Source organism: Artibeus jamaicensis, unplaced genomic scaffold (assembly GCF_021234435.1).
Source record: "Artibeus jamaicensis isolate MK-2021 breed Jamaican fruit bat unplaced genomic scaffold, CSHL_Jam_final contig_700, whole genome shotgun sequence".
NCBI lineage: Eukaryota > Metazoa > Chordata > Mammalia > Chiroptera > Phyllostomidae > Artibeus > Artibeus jamaicensis.
The window spans coordinates 12,195,139-12,213,755 of NW_026521930.1; the positions used below are offsets into that span (position 1 = coordinate 12,195,139).

The following is an 18,617-nucleotide window of genomic DNA, read 5'->3' on the forward strand; positions in this document are numbered from 1 at the left end:
GACGGAGAGAAACATCAATGTGTGGTTGCCTCTCGTGAGTCCCCTGCTGGGAACTGGCCTGCAACCCAGGCATGTGCCCTGACTTGGAATCGAACCGCGATCGTGTGGTTCACAGGCCCACGCTCAATCCACTGAGCTATGCCAGCCAGGGCGGGATGTGTTTCTTAATAGACTATTTTGTTACAACAGTTTTTAGATCCACAGCAAAATTGAGGGGAAGGTACAGAGATTTCCCATATACCTCCACCCTCCCACACACACATGCACAGCTTCCCCTACATTACCAACAGTGGTGTATTTGTTATAACTGTTGAACCTGCATTGATAGGTTACAATCACAGGAGTCCATGGTTTATGTTTGAATTCACTCTTTATGTTGTATGTTCTGTGTGGACAAATGTGTAAGGACATTAATCTACCACTGTAATGTCACAGTAGTTTCATTGCCCAGAATTTGAGTTATGTATGCAGTGTGGATAGTTCATAGCATATGGGAGCATCCTGAATTGTGCAGTTTTCATTTCACTGGTTTTGGGACATGGGCTGTTCACACCTCATTTGGCTGCTTTGGCCACACCTGGGATAGGGGCTGGTAGATGCTACCTATTGAAGGAACAGGAGGCCAAAGAGCACTGCCTGCTAACAGGGCTTAGTCACATGTGTTAGACAGGAGGGGGAGGTGCCTGGGAGTGTCAGGCATCCCTTTGCACAAATGAGCTCACAGTGCCCTCACAACAGCTCAGCCAGGCAGCACCAGATGAGCAAACAGACCAGAGGGACTCAGTGATCCGCCTAGGTCCTGCCATTTGTGGGTGAGGAGTGCTCAAAGTCCAATGTCAGCTCACCAAAGTTCACTTTGGGTTCACTCTGGACCTGGGCACAGCGTCTCTTTCCGGGCTCCCACTCCAAGTTCTCAGCAGAAGGAATCAGCCCAATAGGTGAGTTTTCCACCCTAGTGCCTGGAGGACTTGGGCATCACACGGGGCTGGATGCAAAGAGCCTCTCCTGTTCTCTTGCTGGTCCAGGTGTCTTGGAATCCCAAACTATTATGGTCTTTGCCCTCTTACACAGCTCTCTGTCCTCCTTAGATCTGAAAGGCTGTCTGCATGCCCATTGAAGCAGGCTCCTCTAATTGTTACCCTCTGTTCTCTGCCTCTCTGTGTCAATCTGTAATTATTCATTGCATATTTATATCCGGCTCTCTTACTAATCTCAAGGCAGGGAACATAACTTTTGGTCACCACTATTTCCAACCTAGCACACTAGGTAGGAAGTTACCAGAGCCAGGGTAATTTGTCAAACAAATGCTTTTTATTTTTGTAAAGTTTTTTTTAATTTTTATTTATTTATTTTTAGAGAGGGGGAGGGAAGGAGGAAGAGAGGAAGAGAAACATCTATGTGTGGTTGCCCCTATGATGTTTCACACCTGTTTGACTAAACTTAAAATTGCATCTAAAGTCCTGTGTGTTGTTACCAAATGCCTGTTCTGCCCTCACACCCCCTCACTGCAGGGGGAGGGTACTGGACCCCCCCACACAACTATGTATCCTGTTGGAATCAGTGCCCAGCAGCTGCCACCCCAGTCCAAGTCCCAGAAACAAAGCCCTTTTCTTTTGGAAATCATCTGTGAAAACAGTGGCCTTTATTTTAAAAATAATTTTTGTAACACAAGAACAGATCACTGTAGCTGAGGTGATCAGCTCTCCCCTCCCCTCCCCCTAGATGGTGTCAAGAAGTGGGTAGGGTCACAACAACTTGGAAAAGTCCCCTTTGTGCTGCCCCAGCCACTGATCCAGCGTTCTGGCCGCGGGGTTGAGCCTCAGCGTCAGTTCAATGTCCCGATTGGGTTTCAAGGCATAGAAACGGAACATATTGGCCAGGTCCTGAGCCCCTGGGAAGCCAAGCTTCTCATACTCCTCAGGGGTTGTCTGGAAGTAGAGGAGGTGTCTGTGAGTATCTATCAACATCTCAGCACCTTACTTGGGTGCTGGGGGCCGGGGCACCTCAGTCTTTACCAAGGTCCTTGCTAAGTCCACCTGAAACCCACTGTTCTTGGTCAATATGGATCTGAACTCAGCTCCTCAAATCCTCCACGAACTGCCTCATGCTTTTCATTGTTTAGACACTAACACCTGACCTCACAGTGCCTGTTTTCTAGAGCACACCATTGTGCTAAAGAAGCCTCAGTTCTGTTCTATTCAATCACTACCAGAGCCAGGGACACTATTCACATGCTCACTTCATAGTTAAACTGAAGCAGAGGCATCAGGGGCCATGCCTCAGGTCACGCACTGCTGGGTATTAACAGCAGGGACTAGGATTGAGCCTGGAGCTCTATCCAGCCTCAAACCCCTCATCATTACTATTTGGGTCAGGCGACTCTGGACAGTTTGTCTCCTTAACACCCAGGAGTTTCCCACATTTTCTTTAATGAAAAGGTCTTACTTTCATAATTGGAATGACAAGAACCAAGAAACCCAGGGGTCTGGACTGGAAGACTGAGGATGAGGGGGGAGAGGAGAGGATGGTGTGCCTTCTGCCCACCCAGCCAGGCCAAGTGTGTGTTGGGAGGGTGCTCTCTCTCTGGCCTCCTCCCCTTCTCTTCCCTCAAGTCACATCCCAGAGGACCCCAGCAGCCCTGCATTTTCACTCCTGGCCTTGGTGCTACTGTCCCTTCTTCCTGGAAACCTTCCAACTTAATCAACCACCTAAGCCAGAAACTTCACTTGGCAATCACACTTAGCTCCCAAGAACAGCACAACATGAATGCTCACAGTTGTGATGAATTCAGATTTACCTTGCTCTAGATTCCCTTTCTTACTACCCACAAAGCCCTCCTTGGGGTTTGAAATGACCAGTAGGGGCTGAGGGGCCCACCTTGGCATCGTACACTGCCTTCCCAGTGTGCTTGGAGAGCAGGACAGCGTACTCCTCTGCTGTGTGCCTGCAGGTACTGAGCCCAAGGTTCTGGCCAATGTATTCTTCTGGCATCTTCAGCAGGCTGAGCACCACAGGTCCCAGGTCAGTGACGGACATACCATCCATGGGTATGTCACCCATGGGCAAGCCTGGGATGGGTGGGGGAGAGAGACATGTTAGCATGTGACATGTCCAAGAGTGGGGAGCGAGCCCTTTGCCAAGGGGTAGAAACTGGTGTTCCCAATAAACAGCCAACTGGACATTGGCATCTGATATGACATAGACAACGCCTGCTGTCTACGTCAGAGCAGAAGCAACAGTGGAACTCAGCTGGGAAATGGGATTCAAGCTAAGCTCTGCCCCCTTGGCATGCTGTTTAAACCCTCTGAGCTCAGGTTACTCCATTCTTAGATTGGACAAGAACCCTGGACCTGCCCACCCCTCTCAGGGCTGAGATGGGGGACAAGGGACAAAAAAGGAAGGGCTCCTAAAGGTACCCTGAGAATTGGCTGGTACCCTGAGGCCCCACTGCTCCCAGGACACTGGCCTGGGTATAATTGGCCATATCCTGAATTCCTGATGTGGAAATCTGTGAGTGGCTATTCCAAACACCCAACACTACTGACAGAAATGTTTGACTGGCTGAGGCCAGGACCTGGCCCAGAGCAGTGTGTGACAGGTGCTCATTCATGTCTGTCAAATTAATGAATGACTACCTTCCAAGTTGTGGTTTTATGAGTGCAGAGGGACAGCAGTGTCTAGATATGGTGCCCAGTGTGCTTGGGCTGTGCCATTTTAAAAAGGGGCCACCCCAGCTGCCCATAGATCACTCAGGGACCTTGTGGGGGTAGAGGTCCAACTCAGAGTTAGAACACAAGGGATGTCCCTAACTATTGCAAAATATAAAGGGCAATACCCATTGCCAACACCAGGATCAGAGTGCTCACCAGTGGGCAAAGTTAGAGTGAGGGTGAGCCAGTGTTTGTGTGCAAGGGTGGGGGTGCCCACTGACGGCACTCACCCCTCCACCCGCGCCCTGAGCATCCCGCTCTAATCCACTGGCTGACTAGCAAGACACAAGTTGTATAAGGTTCCCTCCAAGCCAGGGTCCAGTGCACCAGCCATTTAGAGATTTGCAAATGGGCATTAAGAAGAAAGTGCTTTCCACTTGTGACATCTACAATTGGGTCTCATCTTCCAAATCCTCTCCTTATTTTTGAAGAAAAAGTAATAATTGCACTCATCTCTGTAAAGCTTCTCAGTAGATTGTTATCACCACACCTCAGTAGATTTTCTCATTGCCCCTGCACAAGTCAGTGTTATGCCCATTTCACAGAGCAGGAAGCAGAGGCCCAGCCAGGTTTTATGCCTTGCTTTGTCACAGGCCTAATGTGAGAGTCAGTGCTCCTATCCAGAATCATCTGAGAACAAGGCCATAGCTTTCTGTGACACTCAGCTCCACACAATGAGAGCAGATGCTCAAGGAGAAGGGCACTCACTCAGCAAGTAGCTCTTTCCATCTGGGGCTTTCTGGGGCAGGAAGTAGGAGAGGAGGTCCTCAAAATAGCAGGGCAACCGCACACTGATCATGGGAACACCGATGTCCCGGAAATATTCCTCCACTTCCCCTTTTCCATCAAAGTGGCCTGCTGCCAGTCTCCCTGCTGTCAGCTTCTTGATATTCTCCAGGCCACTGTAGACCACATAGCAAAGGCCCAGGCGCTTGGCCAAATTGGCCAGCAGCTTTCCCTGGGGGACAGGAAAGCAGAAACCACAAAGTTAGGAGGGAGGATGTGTGTCCCCAGTCACAGCCCAGTTCTCCAACCTGAGTTGCCATTGTGCCTGATAGTAAGAGCCCAACACTACTTATCTCTCAAATAAGGCCACTCCTCCAGAGTGATGCTCATATACAGTAACAAGCCCTTTAACATGGGATTATAAACCCATACTGCCCACAGAACCTTCATATCACTTCTCTAGATCATCTAGGTTGTTACTACTTTCTGATGTACTTGACTCTAGCCCACCTCTATGCAATCTGCTGCTAGGTCATCTTCCTTGGAGACCCCAGGACTCCACAAGGGAGGTACTACAGCTCAGCAGTTAGGCCACTTGGGTTCCAGTCCTGGTTCTGTACCACACTCGTTGGTTAAATGGGGACCACAATACTACCTGCTGCACAAGGTTGTGTAGGGGGTTGGATAGTGGCCTCCAAAAGGATATGTCCACATCCTAACCCCCAGAACCTGTAAATGTGACCTCATTCAGAAAAAGTCTCTGCAGGTATAATTAATTTAAGGAACCTGAAATGAAATTATGCTGAATTACCCATTTAACCCCATGACAAATGTCCTTATGAGATGGAAGACACAGAGAAGTCCATGTGAAGACAGAGGCAGAGACTAGAGACTGAAATGATGTGCCCACAATGAGAAGTAGCGGCCACCAGAAGCTCTAAGAGGCAAGGAACAGAATCTCCTTTAGAGCCTTCGGAGGGATCACGGCCAACACTTTGATTTTGGACTTCTGGCCTCCAGAACCGAGGGAGAACAAATCCCTGTTGTTTTAAGCTAGCTGGCTTGTGATCATGTTACAACAGCCACGGGGCACCACCACTACTGGCTGTCAGATAAGAGAAGTTGTCTTCGTCTTTTCTATGGAATGGGCCTCCATGTAAGATGTAATCAATCAAAGAGTCAAGACTAAAAACAAGTTTGAAGACCGGTGATCCAATCTCCCTTTACTTTGCAGAGGAAGAAAACAAGGACCAGAGCAGACACGTTACATGTCCAAAGCCATAGCTGTGGCTAACTGGGAATGTCGCGGGACTGAAAACTGAAGTGTATAATTCTCAGCCTTGTGCCTTTCCTCTGGCACAGAGTCTACATTCCACAAAAACCTGAATGCTGTCTGTGTCAGGCAGGCACTGTGCAAGTGTCTCAATCTTTAGTGAGACGAAAAGCTGACCGTGTCTCATGGTTCCTCTCATATCCTCCCACCACCACCTAGGCTCAAAAACCACCCAACTAGAGAGAATCTGGGTAGAAAAACAGAATAAAGTGAAACATAAAACATGTGAAAAAGGACATGGGGGACTTTCTGGATTGACAGAAATATATTTTGATCAGAAGGCAGTTATAGGGGCTTATTTATTTTCAACTTTTATCAAAGTGTACAATTAAAATGTGTGCATTTTTTAGTAAAAATTACAGGTCGACAATTAGATTTTTGAAAAAAAAATTATAGAGAGACGGGAAGGAAGGGAGAAAGAGAGAGAGAAACATCTATGTGTGGTTGCCTCTCACATGCCCCCAAATAGGGACCTGGCCCACAACTTAGGCACATGCACTGACCAGGAATTGAACCAGCAACCTTTCAGTTTGCAAGCTGACACCCAATCCCCCAGCCAGGGCCAGAGTTAGACTTTTAGGAAGTATTGGATAACAAGAGATTAATAATCACCTGGGGCTGAGAGGCGGACAGGCATGGGAAGTGACTGCTAACAGGTACAGGGTTTCTTTTGGGGGTGATAAAAATGTTCTGACATTAGGTTGTGGTGATGGCTGTATAACTTCGTGAATATCTTAAAAACCAATGAATTGCATACTTTAAAAGGGTGAATTGTATGGTAAATGAATATTAAAAAAGTCACTGCATGAGAAAGCAGCCTCCTTTTACCCTCATCAAAATCTAAGAGGGCTACAAAGAAGAGGAGGGAAAGGCCTAGAGTGATCAGTGGTCAGTGGCCCTGGGTAGGATAGGTCCCACTGACAAGTTAAAGATGCCCCCCAGGAACCAACAGGGACCTGGGAAGCCCTTTCAAGATGTCCTGCAACTTACCCCAGCCTCCCTACACCCTGCTGTGTGCCCTCACCTGCTTAACCTCCTGTTCCTGACTGCAGTTCTCCCAGTAGTTGGTCACAATGAAGGTAGTGTGAGCCCCAGTCAGGGCCCGTTCCATGCTGGCCTCATCATTCTGGTCTCCCTGCACTATTTCTGCCCCTTGCAGCCTCAGCTCCTTCGCTGCTCTCTGCCTAGGGTTCCGGGTCACAGCTCGAACCCTAAATGTTCCATCTTCCATAAGCGTCCGGGCGACTGAACCCCCCTGGGCACCTGCAGAGAGTCAAAAAGACATGAAGGGTTGAACATATGCCTGGGAGTCCTGCTAAGGGTGAAACTCCAAAGGGAACGCTCCATCACAGCAAGACACCCAAGACACTGTTCACCTGTCATTCTCATTAAACTGCCTTACAGCAAGTTTAAATAACAGCTTTATTGAGAAACAATTCACTTACCATAATATCCACTCTTCAAAAATGTATCGAGTATTCAGAAGTGTGCAATCATCATTGCAGTCAATTTTAGAGTATTTTCATCTCCTCAAAAACAAAATACATATCCATTAGCAGTCACTCTCAGTTCTCTCCTTCCTGGCAACCACTGATCTGCTTTTTGTTTCTACAGATTTGCATGGGATCCCACAATATGTGGTTTTTTTTTGTTTCTGGCTTTTTTCATTCAGCATGTTTTCAAGGTTCACCATGTTTTAGCAGGCATCACACTTATACCTTTTATAAAAATTTTTAAATGCATTCTGAAATATTTAGCAGACACAAAAGGACATAGCAATACCCATGTACCCACCCCTCACCTTAAGGTATAAAAATATTACCTATACCTTTTCCAAAAAAACAACAAAGAAGACTACAAAAATTAAAGTAACCAAAAGGAAAAATATTAAAATGATCAATAAATACAGGGTGGAGTAAAAGTATACATTTACAGTTGTGCCCACAAAAAACACAGTTTATTCTTGTATTATTTATTAATTATTGTATTATTTTCTATACAAGTGGGTTCACAGTGCCATTGTGACATTCTTTTGAGTTAATAAAGATACTGTAGTAATCATAACCTGCATGTCTTTTCCTATACAAACAACTGTAAACCTACTTTTGCCCACCCCTGTATGGGCAAGAACAGTGGCTGCAGCACTATTTGCAATGGTGGAAATCTAGACAACCTCAATGTTCTTTGGTAGTAATCTGGTTAAAAAAGTGATAAATCCACCCTGGCTGATGTAGCTCAGAGAAGCAACCACACATTGATGTTTCTCTCCCCTCTTTCTCCTTCCTTTCCCCTCTCTCTAAAAATAAATATTTTTTTAAAAAGCAATAAATCCATACAAAATCATTAAAAAGAATGTGGCAGATCTGTATGCATGACTTGGATAGGTGACCATGACATGTCCTCGAGTGAAAAAGGCAAATTGGAGAACTACAACTACCTTCACACAGTTTGGGCAGGAATGTAAAATGATGCAATTGCTGTGTAAAACAGCCTGGTTGGTGGCTCCTTAAAATGCTAAATATATCGAGTTACCATATGATCCAGAAATTCCACTCTATACCCCAAAAAACTGAAAATATATATCCACACAAAAACTTGTACATGAATGTTAATTGCAGCATTATTGATAATAGCCAAAAGGTGGAAACAAATCAGATGTCCAGAATGAAATCTATACACCAAAAGATTTGTGTGGATGCCAGGGGCTGAGGAAAATTGGGGGAAATGGGAAGTGACTGCTGGTGGGTGTTCACGTAAGAAATGTTCAAGCCTGTAAAGAATTTTGATTAAGCTTATTTGATCCAAACTGACACCATATGCACCAGGAAGCAAAATCTCAAGGGACTGAGAAAATGCTCTGAAGAATGGCAGTTTTGCAGCTTGTTTTTAATGTACTGATCTGAGAGAGAGATTTGATGTTCCACTTATTTATGCATTCACTGGTTGATTTACATATGTGCCCTGACAGAGGATCAAATCCACAACCTTGGCATGTCGGGGTGATCCTCTAACCAACTAAGCTATCCAGTCAGGGCCTGCAGCTTATTTTATAAGTCAAAATCAAAGGAGGTGTAATGAAATTCACTGGTGGCAAATTAAGCAATTCAGGGAAAATCTCTGGGATTGTATAAAAAGCCAGAGAGACACATACTTCTTTTACATCAGCGGGTACAGGACAGTAACATTCATAGCACATGGAGATGGTATGCGGGCAACAAGATGACAGTACAGGCTGTGCTCTGGGGCCAGCAGTTGTGCCTTGAGGAGTCTGGAAAAGATTACTCTGATATTTCAAAAGTAGGTGACCTTTGCTGCAAAAAGATAATGGACACGCTCACTTAAGGTAAATTACGTCAAGGAAGCTACAGTCCTAGGACTGTGACTGCCTGCACCACGACCCAGTCTTAGTTAGGAATTTGTGTATCAGACCATTCTGTGTGATTATTTTTGATCTTTGCGTTTGTAAGGGCCACCATGCAGGCCTCTCCTGAGCTTGTCAGGTTTAGGATATGGACCCTTTTCATTCACATAGATAGGGAGTTTCTTTTGGAGGTGATGAGATCTAAACTTAATTGTGGTGTTCACAGAACTCTGTAAACACACTTTAGAAACCAGTGAACTGCACACTTTAAATGAGTAAGTGGTACGTGACTTATAACTCAATAAAGCTGTTAGGTATTTCTAAATATAGATAGAAAAAATGAAAATACAGGTGGGGCAAAATAAAACACTATCGTTTTAAAATATTTAGATATTTTTAATTTGATAGGATACTCAAACAACTCGGTAACGGTTATGGATGAGGTGGGGAGGGGTACAGAGATTGGAAAAAGATTTAATTTTGGTAAGATGTGCAATCACTACTTATTCAAAGTTCGAGTAATTATTTATATTCAAGAGGCATCTGTGCTCACTTCCCGTCCCCACCCCCCACACCGGGAACAGGGACCCCTGCCATCTCACCCCTCCCTCTCGACTTCTAGGGACTTCTCCCGGGGCTGGGCAGCTCCCCGGCTCAGTGAGAGGTCCTGCGCTTCAGGGTCTCCGACTGGAGCTCTACTTACCTGTGGCTCCAAACACCACCACTATTTTCTTGTCCGCCATGAGAGTCGAAGGGGAAAATGAGGTCCTGAGAAGCCTGCGGAGAGGGGTAGGCGCGGTGTTGGGGACTGAGCCAGAGGACCTCCCGCCCAGATTGATTCCGCTCGCGCGCAGCTTAGGCCGGAGGGGGCGGCCGGCCCAGAGACCTGCGGACCTCGCAACCTCCAGCCTCATTCTCGGGCCTGATATCACCCCCACCCCCTCGCCCATTTCTTGGACCCTTGCCTGCATCCCACCTCTTAACGCTCACCTCGGCCAGCGTTACCTCCTCACCAAGGCCCCGAATGGAAACGCTCCCGGAAATTGAAGGACCCGATTTTTGTAGCCGAGCACACCGCGGGGCGGGGGGGGGGGGTGGAATATGAAAGGAACAGACCCGCACCCGCAGCTTCAGTCCTACCCTGGCAAAGCCACCCCTTCCGGCCGTCCTGAGTGCAGGGGCTCCAGGCTGCGCTGCTTTTGAAACCCTCCGAACCTTCAGGCCTCCGGACAGAGCTGACCTGGCACCCCCGCCCACAGACACAAATGGTTCGTCCCGGTTTACGGGGGACTCCGTAGGGGTCTGGATTCCTCCCCCATTAACCCATCACCTTTTTATCTTGCGTGAACATCTGAATGTGTGAGTTATGGGGTGTCACCTAAAGATAATTACATCTATATCTGTGAGTCTTACCAACCTGAGGCACTGAGTTCTTTCATATATGCCTGACTCAAGTTTGATTTTGAATTCTTTTATACAGAAAAGTGAGATTTCTTTGTGTTCAACTAAAACTCAAAAATGACCCTCTCACTCCTTTTCTGAATAGTTATTCTGACTGGCTAAGAACATTTGTTTTTTCATTCATTCCAAAATATGTACAGGTGTGTCTGTGGGTGTGGTCAAGGCGGTGGCCAGGAGATCTTTGGGGTGATTATGGGCAGGTTCAAGTCCCGCTGCTTAGGGTTCTAACGACCTAGTATTACCACAAGAGCTTGATACTCATCTAAATAATGTCAGACTAAGAAAAGCTGATAGCAAAATAGTATGAACTCATCTGGGAATGTCAGCCTCGGGGCAGCAGGTATTTGTCTGTGTTCACTGCTGAATTTCCAGCACCTAAAATAGTACCTGACACAAGTACACTGACTGGTTGTCTAAACGTCTGCTAGGCACTGGACTTACAGGCAACTCAAACTAAAACTGACATTGTTTTCCTGAATCTAGTGGAGGAGATACCCCATGAGGAAATGTGTGTTTTTTAAATAATTAATTAATTTTAGAGAGAGAAAGAAACACATTGATTTGCTGTTTCAGTTATGCATTCATTGGTTGCTTCTTGTCTGTACTCTGACTGGAGATCAAACCCACAACCTTGGCATAACAGGATGACATTCTAACCAACAGTGTACCTGGCCAGGGTGGGAGTGTGTATTTTATTTATGTAAAATCTTGGTTTTTATAAGATGTATATATTTATTTTAATAAATGCACTTTTATGTTTACTACATCTATAAATGAAGATGTCATCTGTGTGTTTATCTTGGATAAATACCTTGAGATCTCCTCTACATCCTGTTATGCTATGCCTCTGCTCAGACTGCAAAGTTTGCCTGGAATACTTTCCTCCCACTTCCTTAAATAGTGCCAACTCCTACTCATTTCTTAAGACTCTACATAGAGGGGCAGGGGATGGGCAGAAGTGAAAGAGAGTATAAGGGAGATAAATGGTAATGGAAAAATATATAATTTTAAAAAGGCTCTATACAACCATTGCTTCCTCCAGGAAGCCATCCCTGCCTGCCCTGTAGGCTAGGCACTACTATTCCACTTTATCCCACTGGCAAAATTGTCTCTTATCATATTGACTGAGGCCTTCCTGAAAGCTGGGCCCATGTTTTCTTTGTCACTATATCTCTCCCTCCAGACACAATGTACAGCACTTAATAGGAACTCAGTAAATACCTAGTAAATGAATCTGGCCCTATCCACCTTCCTAGCTTTTGGCACACTTAGTGTAAGGACCTCCCCCTGCTGCCATTTTGGCCAATGGGAAAGAATCCTCAGTGCACCTATGGTAATATCTATCCATTATCTTCTTTTTTTTATACATTTCAAGTAAGTTGCAGACATCAGTACCCTTCTCCCCTACACACTTCAGCACACATATTACTCAACATTTCTAAATATTGAATATGACTTAGAGTTCAATATTTGTTTTCTAGGTTGTTTATTATATACAATATATTTTTATATTTTCCTAAGACTTGCTTTTCCCCCTTCTACTTAATGTCCTTTCTTGGGAACTGTCTACCCTTCCTTTTTAAATTTATTTTTAGTTTTAGAGAGAGGGGAAGGGAGGGAGAAAGAAAGGGAGAGAAACATTGATGCAAAAGAGAAACATCGATTTCTCTATCTAGGCAACTGCCTCTCACAAGCACCCATCAAGGGACTGAATCTGCAATCCAAGCATTTGCCCTCACATGCTTTGCTGGATGATGTCCAACCAACTGAGTCACATCTGTCAGGGCTACACTTCCTTTTTAATTGGGCACAGCTGTATTGAATTTTTTAAAGATATATTTTATTGATTATGCTATTAGAGTTGTCCCATTTCCCCCCCTTTATTCCCCTTTGCCCTGAACCTCTCCTCCCTCCAGCATTCCCAGCCCCCCCCTTAGTTCATGTCATGGGTAGTACTTATGAGTTCTTTGGCTTTTACATGTCCTAGACTATTTTTAACCTCCCCCTGTCCTTTTCTACCTTCCAATTTATGTTTCTCATCCCTGTACCTTTTCCCCCTTTCTTCTCCTCTCCCTCCCCTGCTGATAACCCTCCATGTGAGCTCCATTTCTCTGATTCTGTTCCTGTTCTAGTTGCTCGCTTAGTTTTTTTTGTTTTTGCTTTTACTAGGTTTGGTTGTTGATAGTTGTGAGTTTGTTGTCATTCTACTGTTCATATTTTTTATCTTCTTTTTTTTAGATATATCTCTTTAACATTTCATATAATAAGGGGCTTGGTGATGATGAACTCCTTTAACTCGACCCTATATGGGAAACCCTTTATCTGCCCTTCCATTCTAAACGATAGCTTTGCTGGGTAGAGTATTCTTGGATGTAGGTCCTTGCCTTTCTTTGAATACTTCTTTCCAGCCCCTCGTTGCCTTCAAGGTTTCTCTTGAGAAATCAGCTGACAGTCTTATGGGAATTCCTTTGTAGGTAACTGCTTTTCTCTTGCTTTTAAGATTCCTTATCTTTAATATTGAGTAATGTAATTATGATGTGCCTTGGTGTGTTCCTCCTTGGGTCCAACTTCTTTGGGACTCTGTGAGCCTCCTGAACTTTCTGGAAGTCTATCTCCTTTGCCAGATTGGGAAAGTTCTCCTTCATTGTTTTTCAAATAAATTTTCAATTTCTTGCTCTTTATCTTCTCCTTCTGGCACCCCTATGATTCAGACTTTGGAATGTTTAAAGTTGTCCCAGAGGTTCCTAAGCCTCTCATTTTTTTGAATTCTTGTTTCTTCATTCTGTTCTGGTTGACTGTTTATTTCTTCTTTCTGGTTCAAACCATTAATATGTGTCCTGGTTTCCTTCCCATCACTGTTGATTCCCTGTATATTTTTCTTTATTTCACTTTTCATAGCCTCTGCTTATTCCTCTATTTTGCGACCACAGTCAGCCAATTCTGTGAGCATCCTGATTACCAGTCTTTCAAGCTATGATAGGTTGGCTATCTCTTTGTTGCTTAGTTGTATTTTTTCTGGAGTTTTGATGTGTTTTTTCATTTGGACCTTTTTTTTTTTGTCTCCGAGATGCTGGTTAAGTAGCAAGGGGTGGAGCCTTAGGTATTCACCAGGGTGGGGCAACCCACCTTGCTGCCTTTTGGCGCTATATGTGGGGGACAGTCCAAGAGAGAACAGCGCTGCTTGTTGAGCTCTCTGCCAGCTTTCAGTCACCTCCGCTGCTGCCCACAAGCAAAGTGGGCCAGTCTGGTGCTTATTCCTGGGTAGGTGGGCATGTGTACGTTCTAGGACCCTGTGGGTACCTCCAGTGAACTCTCCTGTGAGGCTGGGAGTTTCTCCTGCCAGCTCAACTCTCACAAGTTTTTTCAGTCATAGGTTTTGAGGCATTATTTTCCTGCACTGGAACCCTGAGTTGCCTGGTCTGTCTCGCTCCCCGGTTGTTCCTCCTGGTTTATTTGCATGCAAATGCGGGGCTGCCTGCTTCACCAGCCAACGCCTTGCCAGCACATGTCCACTCCACCCCAGCTGCATGTCTCCACCCCTTCTACTGGTCTGGATGAATGTTTCTTCTTGAAGTCCTTGGTTATCCAACTTCCACACAATTAAAATTTCTGTCGGTTCTTGTTGCTTTTTGTTTTTAAATTTGTTGTCCTTCTTTTGGTTGTCTTCAACTCTATTGAATTTATGTGCCCTTGTCAAACCCTACCCCATCTTATTCTGATGGACCTAAAGGTTGTTTCAAAGTTTTCACCAAAATGGAGTACCATGGTATGTGTTGCAATGACCTTCTTTGTTTGTGTCCTTTTGGGTCCTTGCAAATGTTAGATAGGACGAGGGTCTCAAGATCTGGGAAATCCTAAATATTATTTATTGATAAATGTTAAAGCTTAGCATAGCATTTTGTAGATGCAGTAGTAAACAGGATGAGTTGAAAGGAACTCAACCAGATGAACGTAGCTAACTGCAGAGAAGAAATCAATATGTAATTAATCAAATAGTGCGTGTGTGTGTGTGTGTGTGTGTGTGTGTGTGTGTAGTCTTCCTTCCCTGGGGCAGAAATTTTTAAATAGATAGGAATGCTCTTCAGTTATTTTTTAAAGGCTCTCGTAGATAAGTTTAAAGTTTTCCTTCAGGCACTCTCTAAAGAGCTGTGCTCTGAGCACCTGGAAAGCAGAGTTCTTCTTTGCCCAGACAGATGCCAGCTGCTGGAACCTGAGAAATAAAGAAATCTACTCTGCACCTGCATGATGAACCAGCCCTATATAAGCCAGACCCCTAGCAGCAGTTCCGGAGCTAAGCTATCTCCGGAAGAGTTGCATCAAGCTCTCTTCCTTTCTCCTTTTCCTGCACCTTGATTTCAAAAAACCTCTAATTTTAAATGTTTCATCTCCTCTACTGATTTCTATCTCAGTGGTGAGGGTGGCAAGAACCCCTTTGTCAGTGACAAATTTCCTGTCTCCCTATTTGCTGCAAGTAAATAAAACTTGCAACAACCACATCTCATTTTTAAAAAGATTTTATGTATTTATTTTTTGAGAGAAAGGAAGGAGAGAGAAACATCAATGTGTGGTTGCCTCTTGTGCACCCCCTACTGGGGACCTGGCTGGCAACCCAGGCATGTGCCCTGATTGGGAATCAAACCAATGATCTTTTCTTTCTCATTTTTGAATAGAGCACCCCAAGCAGTGAATCCTTTGAGTTTGGTAATACAAGTGTTCCGACCCAGAATTGCTGGGTCAGAGAGAATGCCCATTCTAAATTTTAACAGATCTTGCCAAATTTTCCCTCCTTCCCCATGTGAACAAAAAAAACGGGCTATCTTAGCAAGCCTGACAAACTCACTGACTGAAAGTAAACACACAGGATATTTTGATTATCAAAGCATTCCTAACTGAGCAGGTTATGCTGGGAAGTCCTGTCCTAAGGCCCATATGATAGATTACCTCTTCCTTGAACAAGCCCTGTCCATTGTTTATGTGCATCTAGAATAATGTATTTAAAATATTAGAGTCATTTCTTCTCCAGACTGCCAAAGATAAATATCCCGGTCTGGTGGCAGTGGGGGGTGGGAAACAACCCCAACAGTCCTCATTATTATCTTTCACCTGTGTACCTCTGTAAACTATGTTAAATGTTTACTATCCTTCACTCACTTATGTAAAAAAAATGTATCTCTCCATTTTACTTTCTACTCAACCCTAGAGATTTTCCCACTTTACCTTCCTCCACCTCTTTAATCTTCTACCAATGGATTTCGTGTAACCTTTCTTACATGAAATAAAATAAACTGCAAAATTGCTATTTCCCTGAGCATTATCTCCATCCTTCGGACTTTTGCTTCTGGGACTAGCCCAGAATACGTGGCTCTAATAAACTCTTTAAACTTTCCTTAGGTTTGGAATTTCTTTCGTGGACACCTAATAACTCTAACAAACACTGTAAACTTCCCACACTTTTGCCGACAGTGGACATTACAAGACAGTCATTTAATCTGCACCCAGTAAAATGGGTAAGGAAATGACTGGAAGCCACTATGGCTGGAACAGAAAATACAGCTGGAGCCCAGAGCGATGGGCCTGAAGAGGTGGTAACATCGGTTAAGAAAAGCGCCTAGAAGCCTCATAAACGCCTTCTCTTACTGGTTAACTCCGAAGCACCTGAGCTCTGGGGCAGACCCTGGTACCAACAGAGTAGCCACTTGCCCGCCGCAGAGGCGTGCCCTTTGCAGGCCCCGCCTCCCGCTGCGTGCGCACCTCGAGCTGCCCTCACACCCGCCCACTAGACTGGGGTGGTAGCAACTTCTGAGGGTTTTCCTGACCGACGCGCGGTAGTGGTCACAGACCGGAGGGCCGAAAGGATCGGTGGCTGGTGAGTGGCCCGCGTCCTTCCGGGCTTCCTTCGATCTCCTCTGTGGGCCTCCACCAGCCCCTGTCTTTGGGAGCTGGGTTCCGCCGGTCGTGGCTCTCTGCGTCCTCAGTACCCGCCTGAGGGAGGCCCAGCGGCCAGGGCGAGGGCGGCGGAAGCGGGGTGAGCGGGGAAGTGTTTGGGTGTGGGGGAACTCTGCTTCATGGACGATGTTTCCAAGGGCTGGGGAAGCCTGAATGGCCAGTTTGCGCTGGCCTCCGTTGGATGCTCCTTTCTGGCGTCATGAGTGCCGAGTGCCAGTGCGTGAGGTGTCCCGGGGGTCGCAGCCCGTGGATTTGGCATTTCCGGCAGACGTTGCAGCTACTGACTTCCTAGCCGGCAAGTCAGGCCACCTGGGGCCGCGAGGACCCAGACCTGCCTCAGAGTCGGAGATGGGTGCCTGGCTTGGCTGCATGTCTCGGGCCGTGGCTCTGCCCTTCCTCCATCCGACTCATCTTAGTCCTAAGGGCCCTTTGAGTGAGCGTTGTGACTTCATGAGTGACCCGCGGCCCCCACCGTGGAGAGCGCCACATTGGGAGGGATCAACGCCAGGGGCAGCCGGTTTGGGTGAGGAGCTTACCTATCACCTCATAGGCACGGTTCTCTACATGTATTATAAGACCTGCCAGGACCGCCTTGCACAATCTCCACACAAGGCCTGTCATGACATTTAAATTTGTCTAATGAACCGGTTGTTGTGGCCTGTGGCTGTTATCCATTATTGTTATGTTATGATTCTGTGAACCAGAAAATAAACATGGTATATAGTTTAGGAAGCCTCTGATTCTCAGCCACTTCCAGAACCCTGTGGGTTAATTCTCCCACTTGTAAATGGGGTGGTTATGGGACTCGGGTTAAGTGAACTGACCTACATCGCACAGCCAAGAAGGTGGAACACGGTCACTGTATTCAGATCCCATGGTCTTTCCTAAAAAAGAGTTGTAGAGATTGGAAGTGGATTGTTATTTAAATTGTCTTCCCCACCCCCTAAAACTGACCTCCCAAGTGGAAGGAAACGGAAACTTACTGGTTTTGTATATTGAATTTCTGGTATGGTGTTAACCAGTGTGTTTATATTTAAATATCAGCTCTCATATTAAAAATTTTAGTTTTTCTTCTGGGAGGAGGGGGATAGGGAATACATATTAGTAAATCTGTGCTTTATTCTTTTTTTTAAAAGAAATATCACAACAAAACAACACAGTCTTACCAGAAACTCACAGTTCAGTTGGCCATTTACAAGTTTACTTGGTGAAGTTGGAAAAAAGGTTTCAAGTACAGTGCCTAAGCCAGAACACTGGTGAGGATGTGGGAATTTGAGGGGTATTGGAAACACACACTCACGAGTGACCACTGTGATTTCCCCATTGTCTTACTTGCTTTTTTCCGTTGCTTGGGCCAATAAAGTGAGATGCTGTGAGTCCTCAAGTCAGGAGTATGAGCTCTAGAAATGCCAATGCCAATGAAAAGAGGAGTTACAGGAAGTAAAGTATAATTATTGTGTTTAGCTCACCCCTTATCAAGATGGTGGAAAAGCAAAACTAGACAGCTGGGACCTTTGGGCTACCTTAATTTTGTTTTTAGTTTTCTTTTAAAAGCTGACTCTGGATTTCAGAGTTCAGTTTGGCTGTGATCAATATTGCACCAAAAACTGTAATATCACTCCCCTAGGAGGAAAATATTTTTGATAATCAGAATTGTATATTTTAGTGTAAAACTTTAAAATTTAGCTTGGAACACCTTGGACAGAAAAGAAATGAAAAATTATAAATTACTTCCAGGTACATTATTGTCCATAACTGACCCAAAAATTATCAGTAGACATTTAATGCTGCAATTTTCAACTGGTGTGACACAAGAATTTTTAAAACATACAGTACTTGACTGTTTAGTCAGGGACACTGACCTCTTTTCTCTTAGATTGTCAAATGAAAAATGACAACAGCCAATACAACAATAACTGTCTGGTGTGAATGAATAAAAATTATACGTATTTTTGGTCAGCAAAAAATAGAATATATTTTTTGGTGTGCTGAAGAATTTTAGTAATTAGTTTATGTGTGCCATGAGATAAAAAAAAGGTTGGAAATCGCTGATTTAATGCAATCTGTTTTTCTGATAGTG

The 18,617-nt window shown here is 45.0% G+C and overlaps 2 protein-coding genes across 8 annotated transcripts in view; one reads left to right on the forward strand and one right to left on the reverse strand.

Moving 5' to 3' along the window:
• The first annotated feature begins 845 nt into the window (after positions 1-845).
• The window catches only part of HMOX2 (heme oxygenase 2), a 59,742-nt gene continuing 41,970 nt past the window's right edge, over positions 846-18,617 (forward strand). For 2 of the 4 annotated variants that reach the window (XM_053671791.1, XM_053671794.1), the window contains exon 1: positions 16,347-16,457. The gene's annotated coding sequence lies outside the window, so the exon portion shown is untranslated. Of the gene's footprint in view, positions 939-16,346; positions 16,458-16,496; positions 16,617-18,617 lie in introns of those variants that run through there. The other 2 variants (XM_053671792.1, XM_053671793.1) reach the window with 2 other exon arrangements.
• Positions 1,621-10,357, reverse strand: NMRAL1 (NmrA like redox sensor 1). Of its 4 annotated transcripts, none has more exons than XM_037154680.2 (7): positions 10,121-10,135; positions 9,834-9,907; positions 7,215-7,298; positions 6,794-7,032; positions 4,419-4,668; positions 2,878-3,068; positions 1,621-1,928 (listed from the first exon to the last, which is right to left on the reverse strand). In XM_037154680.2, the coding sequence occupies exons 4-7, from the start codon at positions 6,998-7,000 to the stop codon at positions 1,746-1,748; spliced, it is 831 nt and encodes a 276-aa protein (XP_037010575.2). In that variant the 5' UTR covers positions 7,001-7,032; positions 7,215-7,298; positions 9,834-9,907; positions 10,121-10,135; the 3' UTR covers positions 1,621-1,745. The 4 variants fall into 4 exon arrangements, with proteins under 4 accessions (XP_037010575.2, XP_037010576.2, XP_037010574.2 ...); XM_037154681.2 differs by having other exon boundaries at positions 7,215-7,295; positions 10,121-10,134; XM_037154679.2 differs by lacking the exons at positions 7,215-7,298; positions 10,121-10,135 and adding an exon at positions 10,271-10,357.

Coding starts and splice junctions, on each gene's coding strand:
- NMRAL1 (XM_037154679.2), bottom strand. CDS start 9,873: ATGGCGGACAAGAAAATAGTGGTGGTGTTTGGAGCCACAG. Junction 7,033..9,833: donor GGTGGTGTTTGGAGCCACAG/GTAAGTAGAGCT, acceptor GACTCTCTGCAG/GTGCCCAGGGGGGTTCAGTC. Junction 3,069..4,418: donor TGGAAAGAGCTACTTGCTGA/GTGAGTGCCCTT, acceptor CACCCATCCCAG/GCTTGCCCATGGGTGACATA.